The 25,534-nt window shown below is 37.0% G+C and overlaps 1 protein-coding gene across 1 annotated transcript in view; it reads right to left on the reverse strand.

Annotated features, from left to right (window-relative positions):
• Positions 1 to 1,725: 1,725 nt before the first annotated feature.
• Positions 1,726 to 25,534, reverse strand: part of LOC105451927 (homeobox protein orthopedia) — a 38,836-nt gene continuing 15,027 nt past the window's right edge. Inside the window, exons 4-6 of the mRNA XM_011692654.1 lie at positions 9,931 to 10,105; positions 8,233 to 8,397; positions 1,726 to 2,060 (exon numbers count right to left, since the gene is read on the reverse strand). Coding sequence (XP_011690956.1) covers positions 1,726 to 2,060; positions 8,233 to 8,397; positions 9,931 to 10,105 — 675 coding nt within the window. The remainder of the gene's footprint in view (positions 2,061 to 8,232; positions 8,398 to 9,930; positions 10,106 to 25,534) is intronic.

Below are 25,534 nucleotides of genomic sequence, written 5' to 3' on the forward strand. Positions count from 1 at the left end.
TAACGAGGGCAAAACGAGCGGAGTTTAACGACTGCATTTTAGCCATGGCAAATTGTCCCTTTCCCCTTCCTCCCGTGCAATCGCGGCAATTAAATTGAATTGTTTCAGCGATTTCATTCGGAAGAAAGTAAATTAACGCGTGTACAGTTACATGGAGCTAATCGAACGTTCGCGACGCGGGCGTAATCATATTAATATATGCGTGTACGAAATAACCATCCCCCTCCCCCGATTTCTTCTTATTAGCGCACAGCGCCAACCCAAGGGCTCGTTCGCGGAGCTGGTTTGTATTAGTTTACAGCAATTTTCTTTCTTTAATAAGACTCTTCGCGTGTCACGAAATTCGTTAATCCATACAAATCACAATTCGCGTTCCTTCCTTTATCGACAGCTCGGTGTGATTACTAGGACAGATCATTCCATCGCATCGTAAAAGCAGCTCCCCCTCCCCCCACACTATGACGGATCATATTTTAATCATTGACATTCGGAAATATACTCGGAAATAGACTCATGATAATTGCAGCGGATTTATAGTGCTCGAATATTATAATGAAAACCGGTTTCTACGAAAAACATTCAGTCATTGCCGTTATTAAATATTTGGAGCTGTCATGATTAGGATAAATTTTTAAACGATACCGAGAAAAATCCATTTTGGTTTTACTGAATAATTCCTCCTCGACTGTTGCGAAGCATTGAAAATCCATTTAGAAATGAAAACGTTAGTTCCTCGCGAATCGTTTGGAGATAGAAAAAAAACCCGCTAACATCAATGATTTACGCAGCTAAAAGATTTAATGCCAATGTGTGATTCAATTTCCTTCGCAAAATATCAAACAACGCTTTACGCCTGTTGTCATTTAAGACGTATATTTGACTAGACACTATACGTTGGAAATATTTACCCGTTACACTCCCAATTAGGAAATCTCGAGCGTGCAATTTTAATTGCTACTCCGTCATATGTATACATCAATCCTCTTTACATTTATAGCATCAAGTCGATGGTTGGCCCGATGGTTATAAGCATCAGCAGGACACACATTCGCGGAAACTCGTAGTCTACGTTAATACATCGCATGTGTCACAATGGTCCTGGGAAGGCTATGATGATGAGAATCTATATTGCGCAAATTGTCCCTGTCGATAATGCCAGCAATTTCGATCCTCTACCCTGATTTTACCCTCAGCGCTAATTTATAGAAGAGTACTCCTTCCGTAGATTCCCCATACAATTCTGGTATCTGTTTCTCCCGGTAGGACAAATTCATGAAAAAAATAATAAAAATATAGCGCGCTGCCGTTGCATTTATTTCGTAAAACCGTTACCGTTCCATGAATTAAATTTCTATCAGTCAAAACAGTCCGAAATTATCTAACCATTCTAATTCCGTCATTATTCGCAATGCTTTATTGACTTTATGTTAAATTCAAAAGAGTGAACGAGTTCGGACCTCCATCAAATTTAGAATGATCGTTCTGATACCGTCGATCTTGACCTCGCCGCACTATCTTGACGTTAAATTTACGACAAGCCAACAAGATAAAATCTCTTCGCCCGCGCGCCCCCGCTCCTTCGGCGGAATCAGTCGCGGACACGCGGTCTTTATCTTACGATTGCCGTTTGCCAGAACAGAGAGGAGTACTCGTTCCATGGATTATGGTAAGCTTCTACCGGCCGGCAGTTTTTCCTCCGTGGGACCGAACGTCCGAAGAGACGGTTCAGACGACGCCTTGGTAAACAGAACTGTACTCCATTTCGTGGGTGTACTGAGGCGGTCCTGGCGGCGGTTGCGGGCTGTACTGTTGCGAGGCGTCCGAGGCGCGACGCCTGAGCGCCGCGATGCTGTGGGCGCCTCTCCAGTCCGAGGCCTCGTTCGTAGTCACGTCGGCGCCCACGCAAGAGACGCCGCCGCCCCCGGCGCCGCCGCTGCCGCTGCCGCCGGTACCGGAAGTCGTGCCCGGTGAGCCCTGGCCGCAGTTCAGGTTCGAACCCATCCCGGCCTGACCGCCGCCTACCGGTGGCGAGCCTCGGGACGCCGACACATGAACACCACCTGCGGAACAGAAAGAGCATCGGATAAACGTATATTTTCATGGAACATTCGGTTATTTATATCGGTGCGAATTTATCAACGATTCCTAGAACACTATTGATATTGAGTGATATAATATTACTACGTTACGTTAGAGGAAATAGGCCACTCTTAATTAACGTAACACAAGTTATTTTCATCACATATTTTACGCTTTTATTAACAAAATATTTATAATATAAACCTTTATAAACACAAATAATCTAATTGTTAACTTATAAAAGAAAAGAAATTTGCACATTAAATTCTTGAATAAATTTACAGCGAGCCAACTAGATAAAATCGTGAAATAATATATGTAGTCTAATGTCTCCTCGTAACAATGTAGCATATACAGTAGAAAACATTTGCATATACAGTAGAAAACATTTTGAACTTGTGTTAAGTAATGTATTATACAATTCAAAGTTTCAAAATAATTAAAAAATTATTACAAATTATTCTAAATCAAATTTAAAAATAATAAAAAAAATTTAGCGTGTTTACCATTTAGAGAAAAGTTATTTCAAAAAGAAATAGTATTTTTTTATCTGTGCCCTAAAAAAAATATATGGAAATGTAAAATAATAACAAAGATGTATGGAAATGTAATAACAAAAACCTCAATTTTTTATAAGTAATTTAAGTATTCAAGATGATTAATGTAAAATTTCATTGCGATGCAGAGACGAGAGATTAGTTGTTTTGTAAATAAATACAATATTTATTTGTTTTAAATATTTGTAACTAATCTGTGAATCACAATAAACTTTGTATAAATTATTTTGATTATTTAAAACACTTATACAAAAAATTTGAGATTTTTATTATTTTTTAAATTTTAGTTTATATTAATAAAAATAATAACAAATAAACTATAAAAGGGTGTTCAATAAAAACAGAATGTTATAAACACAATTTCATATATGTATATATATATATATATATATATATATATAGACTTTATTTAATGTATAAATATTAATACATTTATAAAAATAGGTATAATACATTTTTAAAAACGGATCATTCAAATGTTTGTTAAAATTTTGTGGAATTTTTAACATACTCAGAATGTTAATTTAATATAATGTGATAATGTTATTTAAATATTTGATTTTAAATTAATATTTAACATTTCTTAAAGTGTTAAAGTAACACAATTTATAAGTAAATAATTAAATAACAAAAATAAAAATAGTTTTGAAACGTAAATTTTAAAATAAATGAATTAAAAGTGAAAGTGTGTATATTAATTTGACATATTATGTGTTGACGTATTATATGTTAATTTTACTAAAAAAATATTCACAATTTATTTTTAAATTGTGTCAAAGTAATACATTTTTTGTATTAATTTTTACATAATGTTTGTGTTACTTTCTAACATATTTATCTGTTAAACTAAGAAATAAATTTGGATAGACCGTTTGAAAATGTGTTAAAAATACAAATTTTTCTACTGTGTACAATTAGATATTTTACTTTTCACGTCAAACTAACGTATTGTAAGTATTGTAGGATTAAATTATGTTGTTTAAAACTCTCAGTTTATCAAGTTCTAACTATATCCTCCGTAACTCCGTAAGTTTCTTGACAGTTTGTGCAACGATTTCCGAGTGATAAATATTTTTCTATAAATAGCAAATAACATTAGATAAATATTTATTGTGTTACAGTCAATCACGAATCCACTACCGCGGAGGAGGCAGCGCATCCCCGAGATGAGGACCTCAGGTAGAAGAGAGGGCAATTTACAGGTGCGGCACCACACAGGTGCAGGAGCGAAACGTTTCGTTTCGTTTCTCTCCGCGGAAGACATTAATACGGTAGGCTGACAAAAGCGCGTGGGGTGCGCTACCGGCCGTCGTAAAGTCGTTTTCCGCCTTCTCGCGCGCCACGCCGGTGGGCTCGGGAGAGGCAACGCGGGAAAAGGGGCTCCTTTTTTTATGGCGGTTGCTGCGCCGGGCAGCACAAATTTGCAGAGGACTATGGCGGCGGCCGCTTTTGAAAAGCCATTCGAAAGAATGGACGTCTAATGGCGACCGATGTACGTGATTTTATGACTATTGTCGGCCGACTCAGTCGGATCCGGTGTGCAGCTCGAAGAGCGTATATCCTACTGACGATTCACCGCGCACAATCAATGAGATTTGATTCTGTGGATACCACGAAACGAACGGCCGAAAGCCGAAGGTAAATGAAATTAAACGTGTACTAAACGTGTAATTTGGCACGTGTATTTCTACTTTTGAGAATGAGTATAACGGAGATCCAAGATTGAGAAATAACTCGTTATTTGTAACGAAATTACAGTTACTTTTTTCACTAGCTGTAACTTAACTTCGTTACTTTCTTTCCATGTGTAATTGTAACTTAACTTATTAGTTAGATTTATTTAAGTAACTAGTAACTTATTTAATAGTTACTAGTTACTTAAAAAATTACAGTTACTTTATATATATCAAATCGTTACTTTCGTGGATGAAAATTATGCAAGACTTTCGTTCAATCACATAATCGTGATGTTGATTGTAACTATGCGAAATATTTAAATGCTCATATTTAAATACGCGCATTATTTTTCTTTTTTCAATAAAATTATATAATATGTAAATTGCAACCAGTCTTTTTTTATAATGCTAATGTTGTTTTTTTAAAAGTAACTGAAAAGTAACGATTCATAACTTTTTGAGTAACTGTAATATGTTACTTTTCAGAATCGGTAACTTGTAACGGTAACTATGGTTACTTTTTGAGAGACAAAAATTGTAACTGTAACTAGTTACTTTTACAAAGTAACTTTCCCAATCCTGCGAAGATTATAGACGCGTATCTCGCTGTATCTCGCGGAAAGTTGAACTGTTGCACGCTCGACGAGTCTCAGCAAACACAGATTATAACTACAATATTGCAGCAACATTGGAATATTTCTGCAATATAGCCGGAATATTACAATGTTGCTGCAACATTACAGTTTTAAACTGTGTTTGCGGTGATACAAAAAGCTGCGTTACCTTACTCGAGAACAAAAATCAAGGAACATTCCACCAGTCGCGATTTTTATTTTCGAGTAAGGTACGTAACAAGGCTTTTTGTGCCACCGCACGCGCGGTAGCGCGAGTTGAAAATCGAGCGTTTCGAAACACGATAATTTACGTATTACCGAGGTTTGTTTGCGCCAGTCTGGCGTGGCTCGCCGCGAGAGAGAGAGAGAGAGAGAGAGAGAGGCCAAATGGAACTTCCCCCGATCGACTAGGAACCGCGCGCCACGCCGTTGAGTTGGGTTACGTGCTAATCATCATCAGTAACCGAAAAATAACGCTCTAGTCTAAAAGCTATTTGCTCTAAGTATTATCCGCGCGGATAAAAGCGCGTATGGCCTGCAAGCCGAGGCTACAGACGGGTTCACTTTAAGGCCGCGTTCGCGCGCGCACCGGGGAGAACGCCAATTTTTCTCCCTCCTCGTCCGAGTGACCGCTACCGGGCGATAACGCTCGGTAATTGGCACCGTATAAGCGTTACGCGTGCATATACGCGCGTACCAATGCACGACCGTATATACGGTCCGGCTTGCGAAACTGTGCTACGCCGGATTTTTATCGTTAAGGATCCGCGGAGAAAGTCCGACGTGCAACGTTATATTTTCGCGATTTTTGCATCAAACGAATTAATACCGTCAAATGAATTATAATCGATAATTAATACGTCCGATACAGTTTTAAGAGAGAAATTTCAGTTCAGTAACGCAATTACCGCTGGTAAATTTGGATATTTGATATCAATTTCAATATCTCGCCTTTTTCCTAACGCATGAATGAGACCTCGTATTTGTTGAAAGATATAAGTCCGTGAATAAAATTCATATTATTGTATCGATAGATCCATCTTCAGGGTTGATGACCCGCCGATCAGTGTCGTAACCGAATACGAATGATTCTATTTAAACCAATCATGCATTTCGTGAAAACGGCATTTACTTACAACGTCTTTCCTCACACGCGATTTATTGCTGAAAAATAAAAAAAAGTAAAAAATAGGTAAAAAAAGAAAAATATTCCGTGACACAAGACGATGAGACTCCTTTTTTTTATTATCGGTTATCTTATTATCCATATCGCGCGCGAATTCATTATTCCGTACGGTTCACGAGCGCTGAAATCCGATTTATCTGAGAAAGATTGCCAGATTATTCCAAGCAACGATTTGCGCTTTTAATCCTACGTAGACATTCCGAGTTTCAACGTGCAATAAGTAACACTTTTATATCAACAAACGTAGATCTTATTTTACATTTAACAGCGTCACGTCGCGAAATTATATAACAATAACAGTCTGCCGTCTTGGAGTTTTCAGGTTCTTAAATAACGTATCAAAATTCGTTCTAACGTCGCGTGTTTCTTCACAAAGGGGCCCTTTGAATGAAATCTCGTTTTCACACCGTAACATCTGTGATGTCTCGGTATGGAAGTTACAGTCGCGAGGTGCGCTGAATAGCAATTTCCGTGAAAGAAGAAATTTCACACGCGATTTATCCCCTTGAGTATAATATCTTCGAGGATACAAGGTCCCCCCCGGGTGAGGTGGAGCGTAACTTCAACCAAGACAGGTTGCATCGAGATGTTATGGTAAACATACAGCGAAAGATCTCGCACCTAGGTGCGAGATCGGGCCTCGGAGTTTTGCCTGCGTAAACAGACACAGAGAAGGAGGAACGCGCGGGGGTTTATGTTTCTGTCTCAAATTCCTTACGTGCAGGCGCATAACCCCCCTTCCCCCTCTTCCCCCCTCCCTCTGCCCCGTTCGAGCCTTAATGCACCGTAACGTTTAACGACTTCGTCAAAGAGACTTCCAATGGCGTGTACGTCTGTTTGCACGTCGTCTTTTAGAGGGCCACGGTACCAAAAGTTTGGCAAGACGATTATCGGTACACGTATAAGCGGCCGGGTTGACGGGAACGTTAAGATTCTTCTGGGTGTGTCTGTGTTCTCGCGTTTTCTCGCACATGCCCGCCGACTCCAGCCGACGGTCCACGCTACTTGAATAAGCAACGATGAAAAACGTCGGAACACCGCGCGAAACGTTACGTCCGCTCAGAGGTTGTCCACGGGAGTAGCAAAGTGTGATCGTAAAACGCTTTTCACGTTTTCTCGACAATCTCTCTTTGCGCGCGTATTCTGAAATTTATTTTTGAGAGGCCGTAAACGGCGTTGCAGGATACTGAGGATACAGTAGGTACCGTTGCAATGTTAAAATAACAACAATTTATAATTAAGCGAACAAGTAACATAAAAATAATGTTTTAAAATATAAATTCTAATCTAAAGTAAATAAATAAAAAACGAATGTTAATTTAATATAATAATATGTTAATTTTTTACTAAAAAAGTGTTTTTTTGTAATTTGTTCCCCACACACCACACACACACACACACACACACACACAAATTGTGTCAAAATATTACATTTTTTTATGTTAATTTTTACGTTTTACTTTCCTATATGTTCATCTTTTGTTAAATTAACAAAAAAATTTGGGTTTAGAGACATAAAATGCATTTATTAATTTAACATAAATTTTCCAACTGTTGGAAAATGTTTTGTTAAATTTAACACATTTCACATGTCTCACTCAAATTTTTGTGTCAATTTAACCTAAAATGAATAATGTTAGAAAGTAACAGAAATATTATGTAAAAATTAACACGAAAAATGTAACACTTTAATACAATTTGGAAACAAATTGTGAAAACATTATTCTTCAGTAAAATTACCAAATATATTTATCTTTTATTCATTTATCTTGGAATTTACGGTTTAAAACTACTTTATTTTTATGTTATTTATTCACTTATTCATAAATAATTGTTATATTAACGTTAAGAAATGTTAAATATTAATTTAACCCAAAATATTCAAATTAACATAATGACATTATGTTAAAATGAATACAAGAATACTTTAAAGATTCAACAAATAAAAATTTAACAAATATTTAGACCGTTTTTAAGATAGATATAAAATATTTCTTATCTGTGTGCGATGTCAATTCTTTTTCCAATAGTTACAATAAGTGGAAGTGATAGTTTGTTAAATTATATTTTTGGGTATCTGCTCCAACTTGTACTTTTTGCTAGTACTCGCGGCAACTTACTGATCGAATTGAGTCCGTAATTGGTATGGTAGACAGATTGCGACGGGCTGTTGATCGGCAGTCCGGAATTGCCGAGGCTAAGGCTAGAGCCTAAACTTCCCGTGCCCTGTTGACTGAGCTGCCCGAAGCCGCTCATCGTCATGCCGCTTTGCAATTGTCCGAGACCTACGGAGCAGACGAGCACAATTAAATATCACGAGTAAGGAAAGGGGAGAGCAGGAGAGAGGGGGACAATATAATGCAAAGGTTACGTGACGTGAGGGGCTTCCCGCAAAGAAATGTGGAAGGATCGGTTGGTTATCGGTGTCATTGTCGGTGCAACCGTCGGTGAACAACCGTGGGTACCGATAATACGCAAGTAAGTAATTTCAGCTGTCTCAGCCAGTGGACGGGCAAAATTAAATTAGGAGGCGAGCATCGTCGCGATTTCGTCTACGAGAAATGGTGTTTCCTTCTCATGTTGCTTCTTCTCGCGCTAGCGCGTGAACGAGATGCTAATCATATCGCGCGTTAAATGGCATGAATCGTGTGCAATTTGCATAGACGCGGATAATACGCTCCGATCATAAATCGCGGATAAAAGTGCCTACGAATTTGTGAACTTCTTCGTTCTCTAGTTACACTTGTGCAGTTCGATGCGTCATCTTTTAAAGTAAAACAAATTTTATAAAGCACACGCGCGCGCGTATATAAAAAACATAAAAATAATATAAAAAAGTACATTTGTAAATTAAATAGATTTAAAATCTATAAATTTAGATTGAATTATTAAAATATTGTATACATTAAATTATGTAAAATTTTATAACTAACGAATTTTAGATAACATTTCGTCGTTAACACTTTGAGAAATATTTAAAGTCACTGGTTTCATTGATTTGCACTGACGTGAAAAAGTAAAATTTCTTGACGCTTGAACATAATAATTTATTTAAGTTAACATTCAAATATTCATATCTCTCTCAAAACTACTTGATTTACATAAATGAAAGAGATATGGCAAAAGTGTGAGTATCGATTTTACAAGATCTCTTTCTCTTCTCAGTTTTTTATATTTTATATCAAAATAGATTGTGTAAGTATTTCGTAAGACAGCGGATCAATTCAAGATGTCTACTTAGAAAATTAATGAAGTATAATAGTAAGAAAGATAAGTAAGCAGACTGAACTATTATACTTTCTTTCCATATTAGCGAATCTGATGTTTATGTACCGCATTATTTATAATTTTGGACTTATAAAACAAAACAACAATAAATTTGAAAAAACGATATTATAAAAGATTATCGATTATACGTAAATACATAAATTATTTAACTCTAATATAGACAAATATTTTAAATATTTATACAAGTCACAATATGTATTGACATTGCAGCATATATCGCATATGCATTATGGAATACCATCGATACTCTATCAGTGATCCGGTGTGACATATGAAATTGATAGGATGTTACGGAAATAACTGTCGGCGAAGACAGTTTTTTAAAGGATTTCAGGAAATTCTAAGTCTCGTTTTTAAACATGAACGCATGATGACAAATATCGAGTCCTTGTGAGTAATAATACAGACGATCGAAAGAGCGTTTCCTGTCCCGGCCAACGTGCAACGTAAGCATATGGATAATTTCTTTCGTTTTTTTTTACCTTGCATTTCTTGGTTACGGTTAGTGATAAAAGCTATTGATATCTGACCTGTTCCCATTCCCCATCTGTCCGCAGGAGTATGAAACATTCCGGTGCACAACTCGGAGGTCATCGGTCCGAAGGGTGGCAGGCCGTGCGATGGTAGCAGCGATCCAGAGGACCGGAACACGTTGGTCGTCTTCTTGCGCTTCTTCCACTTCGCTCGTCGGTTTTGAAACCATACCTGCGGGCACAGGGAGTCATTATATTGCAGTTCGATGGAAGAGGTGCAAAATTCTTTTAACTCTAAGAAAAAATATTATAGATCTTATATTTCTTGTTACATTTATTTACAAATAATGTTTCGAAGTAACATTTCTTTTACATTTTCATCGATAATATTCTTTATATTCCTTATATTTTATATATTTTATTTTTTTAATTATTTTTTTTGTAATTTGAAGTTCTAATACATGTATTTTTGGGCACCAAGAACTCGGAACTCTCATTAGCCTATCTTACTCTGTATTTAAGTTTTAAATTCGAGAATTCTCTATTATAATTATGTTATATTTTTATTAAACTAATTAGAAATTAATAGGTTTCATTCGTCAATGAGTATAAGAAAGTCGTTGAGTCAATCATAATATTATCCTTTCTGCCATTTTTTGACGTAATCGAGGATCGCATATTCCGACAATTCCTTTGCCCGCCCTCTTCCTCGCGCGATAACATTTTTTTCCTCAATAGGACGCAACCAGATCCAACCATTGCGACGGTAAGATGTCCCTCGGTGTTACGACAATATCTTCGACCCCACCGCGGGTAGCTATTAGCCGACGTTATGAGCTGTTGATTCTGGCCACGTAGTGGCCCCCTAAGCTGCCGGGGTCCCGGGGACTTGATTTATTGATATCGCATGCAAAGCCCGCCTCTGTGTTCTCCGATATACCTACCCTCGCCCTATCTCGCCACCACCACCACCACCACCAACGCCACCAGCACCAACGCACCACTACTACTCTACCAGTTTCTCTCTCTCTCTCTCTCTCTCTCTCTCTCTCTCTCTCTCTCTCGCTTCTACCCTTCTCTGCAGACTATAGTCCCTTTTCTGGCACGGTGGCTCGCACTATAGCCATCTCATATGTGCCCATAAATTAGTACTTTAGCATTAGAGCGCGGGATGCGCGCTTGCGCCATCGTACGCATCCGTACGGTACGACTACACGCGCACGGCGAGCGAGACACACACGGAGACGAACGGCGCAGCGAAGACTGAGAGGGTTGGCGGTGCGGTGGTGCGAGGGGTAGGAACACCCTACGCTAACATACGAGGATTATACGAATCTAATTGGATATATGGGATTTACACGCTCCAGTATACACCTCAGGTATTGCAGCGAAGCGATCGTTGCATTCTTACGCGTTCAAAGGTCTGTTAATATCTGGCACAAGATTTTGGAATCGGATGATACGATTCATGGACGTCCGCGTCGGTATCTTTAATTCGTCGCACGAGTTGTCACACGAAAACTTATCAGTTTTAATAAAACTCATTAATTTTGCATATATTGTGTAATTTCATGGTTGTTGACGTCTTTATTAGTGAAGCGATTACTATTATTTTTTAATTTTTATCGGATTATGATTTATGCATGTGATGTAACAATTCAATTTTATGTGAAAATTTAGCAATTACGATGACTTCAAGTATAACTTAACGTGTGAAATCTGTTTATTTATATTGAATTCCTTCTTATATATACTGACTTGTCTTTCTTAATTTTTAATTGAACGCGAACAATGATGTCATTTTTGGCTAAATTAACGTTTATTGTCCCGTGATATTTGTCGGAGGCTCGTAACAGCTGGCGGGTCTCTTGACTCTCAAGGATGGACGCTCGTGACGAGAGAATGGCATTAGAGCTGGGTGGTGTTAAGTGCATTGGGACCGAATCAGCGTCTATATATCAGTCAGTGGCGTAGAATCGAATACTGCTCTCCTCCATCTCCATAAAATTCAGTATATCCTTATAAAGGCGGATATGTCTACGATTTCGCATATGTGAATGCGCATTTCTCTTCGCTGACATCGCATTTGTAACTTTAGATGCGAATACGATGATTTGATGAAAAAAAAATTTGTCAAATTGTTCGACATCTAAGATAATTTAAGTTTACACAGAATTTTGTTTGCAGAATTCCCCGATTCTAATCTAACGTATTTATCTAACGTATGTTAATAGATGCTTAGTGGTGTTAACAATTTATATTGTTATTTCGTCAAATTTTACGATCGTTAATATTTAATCATTCAATGTTATCACAATTAAAATTTAAAGCTTACATCTGCTAATTAGTATTGCATATTAGCAATACATTTTTCAATTTTTTACACATTTTCTTACAAATAAAAATAGTGTAATTTATCTATTATTAAATTCTTCTGTTTGTTCTTAAATTAATAGATCAAGTAAGTAGATACATGAATGAAATATATGTGTTATAAAATATAAGTAGATATAGGAATTAAATATATAAATAAAAATAAACACATTTAATGCACATAAAATATATTTATAATTTATATTCAAAATATCTAATATAATTAAAATATTATTACATAACATAAATTATAAGTCTTTGCATTAAACACACATTTTTCAATCAATCTGCATTATGTAGACTGTAGAGCATCAAACAATATAAATAAAAAGATATAAGAATGTTAACCTTCCGTCGAGCGCATCAATAAAAATTATAAATCCGAGCGCAAGTATCTTTTTAATTTGTTAAAATTATAATTTTCTTTAAAAACAAAAGGGATATAATAAAAAGAAACAATTAAAATTATATGTAACTTTATTTGCGATTTAGAAATATTATAAGTAGAGTAATATTGCAAAGTAGCTTGAGAAAACAAAGTCTACGTATATTCACTGTATATATAATATGCTCGATGAAAAGTTAAAGAAATGTCTTTAGCTTTTTATTTTTAATATAATATTTGATATAAAAAACATATTTTTGATATGCTTTTTAGATTTTTTTATGTGTCTTGAGAACCTCTTAATTTTCATCACAAAATATAGATTTTTCTTTATCGATATGTCTATATTATTTAATTTTAAAGTAAATGGTGACGTGCGGTGAAGGCAGCTATAGGCTTTTAGCCGCCCTTTTTCCGGCACCACCGTCTTCACCGCGCCGTGCACAAATCGTTTCTTGACACATCGATTTCACGGTGGAATTACGATGAAACCGCGACTAAAAGCCCGTGGATAATCCGCCGTTACGCGCCGATACGGTCCAGAAGAGGGAAAAAGCACGGGAGAGACTTGCCTACGCGCAAATCGCGCATTATCACGTATGTACACCCTCTGTCCCGCGCGCAGGTGCATCGCGAGCCTACACACATACGGCAGAACTTCCGTTAATTAACGCTGGCGGATGCTAATGACTTCTGTTACGAAATAACAACGCGCGAACGAGTGCTTTCGACGCGCGTGTCCGATACCGAAAAGCTGAGCAATCGATGAGTTCTTTATACATATCTGAATCAAGGATTCACATCGAAGTACGACCAGGAATATATCGTGCTCAGAAGCGCACAGACTTTCCAATTTGCATTTGTAATAAAGTCTACGTGTCCAATTTGTTAACTGGATCACACTCACAATCAGGGAAAAACATAGTAATAACAACTATATAGATAACTGTAGTTTTATATGTAGAATTAATCTTATATATATGTAGAAAAATGTACATGATCGAATAAACTAATGTATATAGTTAAATAAACTATTTTACTATAAAATATTTTATTCAAATATATACATCAATTTTATATATATACCTTGTCTATACATTGAGATGACAAATATTATAGTACAGTATAATTGTTTGTTTGTATAGTACAGTATAGTTGCCACCACTATGTCTTTCTCTAAATTTGCAATAATTCCATAAATAGATTAAAACAATTTTGATATAAAAAATCCATTCATTAGAAAAATGTGAAGAATGATCATTTGATGATAGCAATTATACACATAAATGATAAATATACATGTTTTATACGTAAAATTAACATATACAGTTGAATAAACAAATGTATATAGTTGAATATTTTCCATTTACAATAGAAATTATTAGAAATGCATGAAGAATACTTTCATGATGATAATAGATGACAACTACTATAAAAATTTTATATGTGAAACTAATGTACGCAGTTAATTAAACTAATGTATACAGTTGAACAAACTATTTTACAGCTGCAATAATTATAAAATAATTTATTCAACTATGTAGTATATACATCAATTTGATATATGAAACTTGTATATTTGTTATCTATGTGTATAGTTGCTCACTATGTCTTTTTCTCTGAGTGCGTAGTAATTTCGTAGATTAAAATAATTTCGACAATAAATACGAAACTATAAAAACTGTATTAGAAATACGAGGAGGAATTTTATTTTAAATAATTTCGGATAATAAAGCCAGCAGGAATGATGCTTAATGACAAAGAGTAACGATAGCCAAAAATACATGAGATCTTTATAATTGCAATCAATCTAATGTCCACGCTCCGAAATACATGACAGTTTCCTTTTGGAACTGATCGATCAGTATCGACACAGGTCCGTGCCCGAGAGCTTTATATATACCAAAACTCTTAATCAATGTGATTGAAACACTATAAAGATATGTTGAATGCACTTCATAATGACATTAATCAAACTTCAAATTTAGTGTTACTAAAAATACAATCGTTCTATCTTAACTTTTTTTAGTATCTATCAATTATAACGTAATGTATTATTCATGAATTTAATATTTACATATATATTATGTAATATCAGTATCACAAATATAAATTCGTGTATTTGAAGAACAATAAACGTTATTAACTTTTCTGAAATACCAAAATATAAAAAATAATAATTATATGCGCATAACAAATAACATTGAAAGAATGCGCAATATAAAATATATATAGATATTGGCATTGAATATTATTACTTTATTAATATGACAAAAAATATTATCGTTAGTTTTTATTTGTAAAATTTTTTGTTAATACGTGATAGAGTAATATTAATAATTTTAAAAAAGACAGAATTTACAATATTTCAGCAGAAAAATAGTTTGTTCTTTATAAAAAAATCGTGCTCGATTGAAAATAGCAGACATTTATTCTCGATCAATAAAAAATTGTTTCTTCTCGCAGTTATCATCTTCAACCTTAAACACTTAAAAAGAAAAAGAAAAAAGCTGTTGCATACGACTTATTTTTATGACATTGAAATACCGTAGATTTTATAAAAATATCATAATATGTAAAAGTATATATCATAAATTTAACGTTTCTAAGGAACATATGTACTACCTATATTCAAATATTCCTTGTTGATGTGCTAATGAACGATTTTCCGTCGATGAATGATAGCCGATATCGGTGCTTGATTGTGAGCGAGCGAACCCGAGAGGGGAATATTCGTAGAGGAACACAACTGGCATGAATCGTAGTTGAACACACCTTTCGATGACTAAGATGCCCTGACTGACGCCTTTTCGTAAGATATAAGCGCCTCTGGCGAGGAGCGAACCGGCGCGGCGGGTCAATTAGGAACATTGCTTTTTAAAAATTGATCAATCACTGCTTCGTCGGCGCGGGGGCGCGTGCGCCGTGGCAGCTGTTCCCAGGAAGCACCTGGGATCAGGATGAGGGTGGATACGGACGTTGCTGGTGTTTCATAAAATCGACATCGACTCTCCTAGTAATCCGGCTACTCGAGATCGTGGACGCGTTTCGAGCTGTACGAGTTGTATCGCGAAATACAGTTTGGAAAAAAATTCAGACGTACAGTTCCCTGCAGTAGTGCCGTACAGAAACATATGATAGTTAAACATTTTCTCCATTTTTTCATAAAACCTTCATTCCTTTATAAATTTTTAATATAAAGGTAAGCCAAAGAGAACATTTTTTTAGTGATTGGGAAAAAATTAAAAGTAAATCAATTAATAATGAAAAAAAATAAATTATTAACATTTCCATTAAAGAACAAATATTTTCTTATTTATAAGCGCCAATTTTTGTTTACTTATATTATCTATGTTAATTTATCAATAAAGATTTCAAATAAAAATATCATTTACGTATTCTTATTGTTATAAAATTCAATACAAATATCTTAATGCTGTATTTAGATAAAAATGTGATACGCTTATTTATATTTAGTATACATTTGATGCTCTTCCTGCATGATAAAAATCGCCATAAATTTATCCGCCGACATTTTTACACGAGAGGCTTACGCAAAATTTACATGACAGACTATCTACATTTATAATTCGCTGTTCATTAATTTCAGAATCAAGTAATTCCGTTCGCTAAATGAATTATTTTCCATCGTTGGACGCGTATTTGTAATGTAACGATGGTACACACGATCGATATTTCAATAACGATAATGCATTATCAAATCGTATGTATTTTCAATAGAGTTGCAAAATTATAAAGGAAAGACTACGAATTTTTATCAATGGTCTGTAAATGACTGTTCATTCTTTTTCTGTTAATGATTTTTGCAATTTTTTAATATAAAAAATTAAAATGTAATTAAGTTAAAATATAAATTAAAATGCAGTTATTATCTCATATAATATTTTGCAACCGCGTATCAGCTAATTATCCTAATAATCTGATAAATCTACGTAATCACATATTAACTAAATAGATATTAAATTATAATTTTATGGTTTAGAACCAATTTTTTTCAATAATACGATCAATCATTACTTTTATATAAATCAAAAAGAAGAAAAAGATAATAACTAAATTTTAATTTAATTTTAATTTATATTTAAAATTAATAATTCATAAAATTTTGATTTAATATCTTCACAATAATAGTTAATTAATTCACAAATGTGTATATCTACAATTTTATTAAACAATGGAACTTTGAAATGTTTCATTCATCTCAGCTGCAGGGACTAGTTTTTATATCAAATCCAACTATAATGCTTCCTAGAAGCATTTCCATGACGACAAAAGATCACAGCAGACGGTGAGGATCGCGATTTTCAGAAAGCGACCTTTTCTATTTCTTTTCGTCGATCGCGAATGGCTTAGTTTAACTCCGGAGGAGCCCTCGAGCCTTCAAAGAGGGAGGCAAGAAAGGTGGCAAGAAGCGAGCATTGGCCAGGCAGGGGGGGTTTGGGGTTAGGGTGAGGTTTAGGGGAAAGGGGTGGCGAGAGACCTCGTAAAGGGGGTTTCAGCAGGCGCTGATATAAATTGAGCTTGCCATCAAGGCAAGCGGCGGGATCTGCCCGAGGCCGCAAGATATATAGGAGTAGCTTTCAGCACGCCATTGAAGAATAGTCCGACTCACTTCGCGGAAAAACGCCTCGAATCGCCACGAAACGAGATAACGTTTCTCTTTCGTGATTCCGCGCGGGATGGGAAGGAGCTTCCCGCGATGAAATCTTGATTCACTGCCTCAAATAGCCGATTTACGGGATTAATATTTTGCAACGTTACGATGCTAGAAGCTAATAATCCTGGTTATTTGATAAATCTACATGATCGCATATTAAGTATTTAATTAACTAAATATTAAGTTATATATAATTTACAATTTGGTATCAATTTTTTCAATAAGCATAATCGATTAATTATTACTTTTATAAATCAAAAAAAGGAGGCAGAATTTAATAGAAAAATATTTAAATCAAAGGTTGAAAAGAAAAAATAGCATTAAAAGATCTAGCCCTTTTAAATTAACATAATCGTCATCAACGATTTCCGATCGCCTATAATAAATATATTTTATTTTATTTTCTGTATATTTAAATATACTTCATCTCCACAAATGCTTTTCGTCAATACGTTTGTGGAGATGAAGTATATTTAAATATACAGAAAATAAAATAAAATATATTTATTATAGGCGATCGGAAATCGTTGATGACGATTATGTTAATTTAAAAGGACTAGATCTTTTAATGCTATTTTTTCTTACTATGGATAATGCTAAGGAATATCAAATGGAGCTATTTGATATTCCTTAGCATTATCCATAGTCGCAAGAAATCTTTTTAAAACCAACATGCATTCGTTTGAGCCAACGGAAGAACGTACGCTGGACCAGGTGGTGATGAATTTAATGAAAATAAATACTACATAAGTTGTGTTTGCAGGATGTGACCCTGATTGATGACGGTGGTCGGGAGACAGTCTGAGGGTGGCAAGACGCATTACCCGGACCGCCCACTGTTTCATGTTGCGTTGCGCCGTCAGAGAAGAGAGAGATTTTCGCTACACCATTAGTGAATCGCCTGACTTCTATCGTAGAATTAAAAATCGGTCGCTTTTATATATCATTATATGACATGTTACACGTACATGTTATGTAATATGACTATTGTATACGATTCTTAATATATATTTATTATTATTTACGTCGAGTATAATTATCCTCATAGTACAAAAATTGTAGATGCGTAGAATTGCAACACAGCTATCATTTTACATTTCAAGTATTATTATTGAGAAAATATTAACTGTCTTATTAGCACAAAAAATACGACAGGTGAGTGACACAAGTTTAATGGAAGATTCGAAAAATTTATCGCGGCAAGTAGAGAAACGCAGGCAGTTTCCTCTAGAGCACATAATCTCATAAAGGGTTTGACGCGAAACACGACGATAAAATGCATACTCGGTGCTCTCACATGCACCTCAGCCATAAACTTGATCCATTTATACTTTATTATTATTTCACGGGCGCAATATCGCTGGCTTACGATACCTGTCGTCAAATTAGCTTGAATTGCTCGTGGAACTGGATTTACTTGTTGGGATAAACTCGCTCGCAAAAGTCTATATGGTGCCATACATTTACGAAAAAGCAACATATCAATCCGTGTTTTCCGGGATCGTTTCTTCACGAAATTACCTTCGTAATTTTTCTCATCTCGACGAATATATTAAATTGTGTATCAAATTGCTTTTCATATATTATTCTTGTTTTATAATAGAAGTAATAAACGATGCAACTATATAACAATGTGTTTCCAGAAACGTATCTTTAATATCAACTTTATTCGAACCGTTTTATATACCTACAATCTTTTTATTCTTATATACCTGCAATAACTTTTATTCTTAAATATTAGAAATTATTTATACAATTTCTCTATAACAACAACAATAATAATTATGTTATATATTTTACAATATTAAATATATATAATATTATTATATATAATATTATACGTATATTATGTAATAATAATAATAATATTATTATTATTATTGTAGTATAATAATATTATGCGTATACGTATATTTACATATATTTGTGTGTATACACATACATATATATATACATAATAATATTAATATATTATAATAATATTATTATTGTTGCTGTATATATTGTATTGTTGTATATTACTCTTAACAGAGTAAACTCTTCATCAAATTATATAATTACTTAACATTTATTAAATTCTCGTAAAATTTATTTTTTATGATTTAAGTATTATGCACATTTAACTGTCAGTCCTTCAACTAATCGAGAGTACGTATGGATTTTCGCTGCTTCGAAATTATTCAGTACTGCAGACGTCATAACAAAATGGGCGTTAGATGATGCTCCCTCGGGTCATCGCGGCGACACAATTTATCCATCGAGAACCCTAATGCCCTTCCGCGGCCCTGTTACCTCGCACGTCTACACGGGGATGCTTTTCTCTCCCCGTGCCTTGTTACACGTGCACGCGCGCGCGCGCATCCGTGTATGCGTGTAACGCGCGGTTCGTGGCCGTACCGTACCGTACCGTACCCTACACGCGATATTTTTCGGGCGGCGACACGTAAGAGCTAATATCGCGGCCTATGCATATTTATACGGCATTAAAAATCACCCCTCCCTTAAAATGCATAGACCGCTGCATAGCAGAGGCGCTGGATCTTCACAGCGCGACGCAGAAGCGGCGATGGCGCGAGGCGAGAGATTCGACGCGCACGCGTTTTACGCTTTTTCATCGCTTGCCGAAGTTCCATTTTCACGCAAGGAACAGCGAATCGGTTTATCGAATGCGAATTTTACGAACGTCATCATCGCGCTCATAAATTGTTTCCAAATTTCATGACGCTAACAAAGAGCGAGTCTAAAACGAAACTTTTACATTTCATTTCAACGCACCCTCTGCTTGAGACATTTTAAAAAGCACAAAGCTATGACAAGTTTCGTGACAAAAATGGAGCATGTATAATACAAACAACTCTTACGTAACATTGTCATTCTAATGCCAATAATTATCTCGTTTTACGTTTATAAAGAGATTGACGTTGTAATAATGAATTAATAATTTATGTTTATAAATTCATTTTGACACAAATAAAGGGGAAAAAACCTTATTTAAAATTGTCTTACTTAAAGAGAGTTTTGTGTTAAATTAAATTTATACAGAAATATTATTATAAACACCAAGATCCATTTTAACCGAATAAGACTTTTTTCCCCTTTTTGCGTTATTCGCAAATCGGTCCAGTTCAACTTATTACTGTTTAAATTATTTTATATAGTGCATGATCTCTGTTTAATCCGTTACGAGGATTTTCGGCGCGATGCGTATAATCCGGTGCAATCCCTGCGAAAGGAAGAGATTTTATAAGGAAGGAATACGCTGGAAGAAGATAATCCTTCTTAATCGATCGTGTGCGGCAACGTGCGTGACAATGATTTAACGCGACGCTCGTTCATTGATCGAGAGTGATTCGCGGCATAGTGACTTGACGCGGCGGAATGTTTGATGCATCGTCGTAAAGCACTCGATTGCCGCGTACACATGTCCTATTCGGCCGCATACGCCGAATGTCGGTATACTCCCGCGTATTCCGCAAATGTGGAACCGCGCGCGAAATATACACCAGTTTATCGCGCGGAAATTTTACGGCTCAATATATCGCATCTCGATCATATTCGACTTTCGATACCGGCACGCGCGCGATATCGTAACTCCGCGTTAAAGGTATTGATTTTGCAATAAACGTCCGCGGACTCGCGCTTTTCCTTTGCGCACCGGCGGTCCCGCGACCAGTCGGCGGAATTATCGACTCTTCGCAGGCGCGCGGGGACGCGGGGCGATATTACTCTGCGCGAGAATCGGATATATTTTCCGGCACGTAATCCCTCGTTCATAAAGTGGCTCATCGAGTAGTGACAAGCGCGATAGCGACAAGAACGGTCCGTCCTGATAAATAATTAACACTTTCGAAGGAACCACTTTTCCAGCCGGAGCTGTCGACTCCGGGGACATTCGAGCTCATTGAAGCTTCTCCCTTTCGAATCGCACGTTTAAATGCAGCGAATATATCGACGAAGAATCGCGTCGACTTGTATGTAATTATATAAATTATTCGCGACTCGGCACAGTTATATAATAACGACGACTCGTATAAAATTCATATCTATCGTAATAATTAAACTCTCGTATATATCACGGAAACGTCGTTGTCAAGTCGGAGGGGAGTAGGGAAGGGGGGAAGGGGGAGAAAAAAGCCGCGGTAAGTTCTCTCCGCGACGTGTCGGCGTCGCAGCGAGCAACGAAACCATTTCCCATTTCCCGGGGCAAGACAATAACGAACTACATTTATCCTCGGCTGCAGTCACTTGCTTATCCCAAAGGACGGCCGAATGACATCGCCATTCATCCGGTTCCCGGGGGATACTTTGAAAGCAATGCCCCGGCACCCGCGCCGCGCCGCGCGGACGAGCCACCGTCTCTCTCTCTCGTGGCATATGTGACTTCTGGAACTCGCGATATATCGGGGCGAGGAAGAGTCGCGTTTAGCCAGTGAGACTCCTCCAATAAGAGAGACTGCGAGTGATCTCCCGTATATATATAGGTATATATATATATATATATATATATATGTATATAGTCATTGTGATTCATCACTCTCCTGAAGAGATTCGTCCCTTAATTATATACATATAATCTAATCTTACTCGTGCATAATTAATTACCTATTACAATCTTATATAAATGATTCGTCTCTTAATTACAATCTATTATAAAACGCGTGCAAAATTCTCATTGCTCGTGTGTACGATCACTTTTTAATTACGCTGATAATTCGATAAATATCATAAAAATGTACGCGAGATTGATGAGATTTCAGCTCGTTCTGTTCACAGGATTCTCAACGGCACACACACACATACACATACACACACCCAGCAATTGCGAAAATATTTTTATTCTATCTAATTTCCGTTTTTATGAATAAAGCGGCATTATCGAAAAAATATTTCGAGAGATACTGGCCAATGGCCATTTCCGCATTAATGATTTTACACCGTGATTCGCGAACAATCGCGAAAGAAGTTTGCCGAATCGGCGGTTGAATAGACGCGATAATCCACGAAAACGATCGCACGCGCGCGCGGGCGCGTGCGAAAACAGTCATCCTTTTTTGCGGCCCCGAAAGTTCGCGCTCATCGACGGAAAGGTCGTGCCCCATAAAATTTCCGGCAGTGGCAATCGAAAGGACCCTTCAGCCTAGAAACGAGGCAGTTACCTGAGGCAGTTAAGTTAAATGCCTGTTAGCAGACGTTAACTGCCCGGCGCTATGGGTTCTATTCCGTGGACGATTGCAATTTTAATCGCCTCTTCATTATGATTAAATTTAAATCGACCGTGTGCAGTCTAATAAAGCTCGTTCTCTCACCCTCCCTCCCCCCAAAGCTCATTCTCTCACTCTCGCTCATTTCTCTCGAAACAGAAAATGTCTCCTGGGCTGGGATTAAAATACGCGTAATTAAAACCGTAAAGTGCCGATACGCCGCCCGAAAATAAACTGTCGGCTTAGTAATAAACGTCCGGCTGAAAAAAGCTTTTTGTCTCAAACCCTCCCCGCTCCCGCGCGGCAGGGTCATCTCTCTCTCTCTTTCTCTCTCTCGAAATGATTGAACTTTATTTGAAGCATCGAGCGTGGCAAATTAATATTCGGGATATGATTGACGGTAAGGAATAACGCCGCGCGCGAAGCGGCGTTCTAAAAGCGTGCACATCGCATGGAAAAAAAAGCCGTTGACCCCGTGCGTCGATCGTCGAATTCCCCGCCGCGCGAGAGCGGGCCTGCGGCGGCGGTCCCGCATTATTTCCGCGCTTTATCACTGCGCGAAATAATGCATAACCATCGAGCGCGACGCTTCCATTGAGGAAGAATATTCTAAATATTATCGCGAGGACGAGGGGCGAGGATCGCTTCCGCGAACACGCGCTTTCTGTTGTTTTTCATCGAGTGGCATCGACGTTCTGCGTAAAAAGAACGATTTTGCTGAAAAATTTGCTGAATACGGATGTAAAAATAAATCTTGTTGGCCCATCAAAAAAATTTAAAACGCAAGATGGTTGCTAAAATATCAAAATTTTTTCATATTCTAACATAATCTTTTTGACGATCCAACGAAATTTATTTTGTATCCAGCAAAATTTTAGATCCTTCAGCAAAATCATTTTTTCCGCGCATGTGTGCTTCTTTTCTTCCCCGTTTACATTGGGGAATCTATCCTCGGGAATCAAGCTGCAGCCTCTCCATCATGAAATCTCGAATAACTTTATCAAAAGATATCCGAAGCAATTTTGTAAGATTATACGTATCTGCACGAGAATATCTTTTTTCTCGATCGTATTCTCGTGGCCGCATAGAAATTATTATTTGTAAAATGCTAAAATGCCATTTCAGGCTCATAAAGTTAATCTACCGATGTAGATTTACCTTTAATCTCTGTATTTAATTTACTCTTTTTCAAATTTTTATAAAAAGGTAAAAAGCATGTTAAACTGAGATTAAGGATAATCTACATCGATAGAAGTGGACATTAATGAATCATTTTCTGCGCTTATGTAGACAGCAGTTGTCGCACGCACGTCAAATGCAATAGCCGCAAGACTATTTCGATACAAGCTACCGATGGGGTTGGTCGACCGGTTGGTTGCGCTTAGCGACACCTCCTCTCCCCTCCCCTTTCCATTTCGCAAACCGGGTAACGCGCCCCGCGCGCGCGGGTGAGTATGAGAGTACGTGAGTTACCCTTTTTTTTATTCGAAAATGATAAAACTCGGTCTAATGTAAAATTCATTATGTCCATTACGGCTAATTAAGCGGGAGCGAACACTCACCAAAAAACCCGTGCATTTTTCAGCGATAAAGTCGGCGGCTCTTAATTATTTTATTTCGGGCGAACGCGCGAACCCGGTTTCGCTGCAGTATATACCTATATACACATACGTGTCAAATCGCGCGGCGCCTTCCCCGGGAATGCGCGTATCGCGCCGATACGCGCGTCTTAAGGACAATACGTATATATAAATATATATATATATGTATATATTCGTCGCGCTAACGAGTTCGCAACGCAACAATAATCGCATTAAGACGTTAATTAAATGTTACACATAATTTCAAATAGCTGCATAATGCGCCACTTCGAAGTAATTGTTGTTTGTACAGGCAGTTCTCACGATGCGTTACCCGTGCAATTTAATAGTTGTTCATTAACGGGAATTAGAGATGGAGCAGCAATTACGCCTCTCTTCGAGCGATAATAAATTACAAATCGATGAACCGTAATATTTCATTACGTTATTCCCAGTATTTTGTTGCTAATCAGGGATGCTTCTCATTGTTCCGCCGCATTGTGCCCGATCGGAAAAATGGTGACTGATTAATCTCTCCGTGCGACCGTTCGCTCTGCCATCAATGTGTGCGTGCGTGCATATGTATGTTTTTGTATATGTGCGCGTGTTTTGTGTGTGTGTGTGTGTGTGTGTAGCGATTCCCATAGTGTACAAGTGCGATTAAAAGATAAATAGCACATTTTTTAATTGCACTTGTTACACTACAGGGATCTCTAGATTGAAAATGAAATAAATGTATAAGTTCTGGAAGAAAAAAAAATATTAAAGTTATACAAGTACATAGAGAGTGTGCAGCTATCAGTAGCAGCATCGTATATTTAGAGTTTTCGCAGCTACATAAAAGAAGAACAAGCGGTGTAAAGGCCAAGTCGGGGCAAGTGGAGGTTAAAGACGAAGGCAGAAGAAATGTCACGTTCGTTCCGAAAAGTCTAAAAAAGTCTAAAAAGATGCCAACGTACCGACGGTCGAAAGTTGCTGAATTTCGTTCATTTTTAATATCACACTGGTGCTCGCTATCTGTTGGTGGCCTTGCTGCTGTTGCTGCTGCGGTTGTGGTTGCTGTTGAGCTTGCATGGCTGTGGCACGAGCTCGACAAAGACGCGAAACGCGAGATGCGAGTGCGACACGAAGACTGCGCGAACCGCGAAATTGGCAAGCTGTTGTTACAACGAGCTCCGCGAAGAACCGCGTCTGGGACTGCGACTCTGATAAACGCACTTACGTAAAACGGCTGATATGCTCGATGCGCATGTTAGCACGATTTCCACGCGCGCGCCATCATGAATCTCCTCTCCAGTCTCCTTGCGACGCTTGCGACAGTTGCGACTCCTGCGCGAGCATCGTGAAATATCGAAAACTCGACAGTCACGTTCGGTAACGTTCGGCCATCTTCGACAGGTCACACATCGCATTATATATTATAGTATAGCGACTAGTCGCGGAC

The sequence above is a fragment of the Wasmannia auropunctata genome, unplaced genomic scaffold (assembly GCF_000956235.1).
Source record: "Wasmannia auropunctata unplaced genomic scaffold, wasmannia.A_1.0 LD336040.1, whole genome shotgun sequence".
Taxonomy (NCBI): Eukaryota; Metazoa; Arthropoda; class Insecta; order Hymenoptera; family Formicidae; genus Wasmannia; species Wasmannia auropunctata.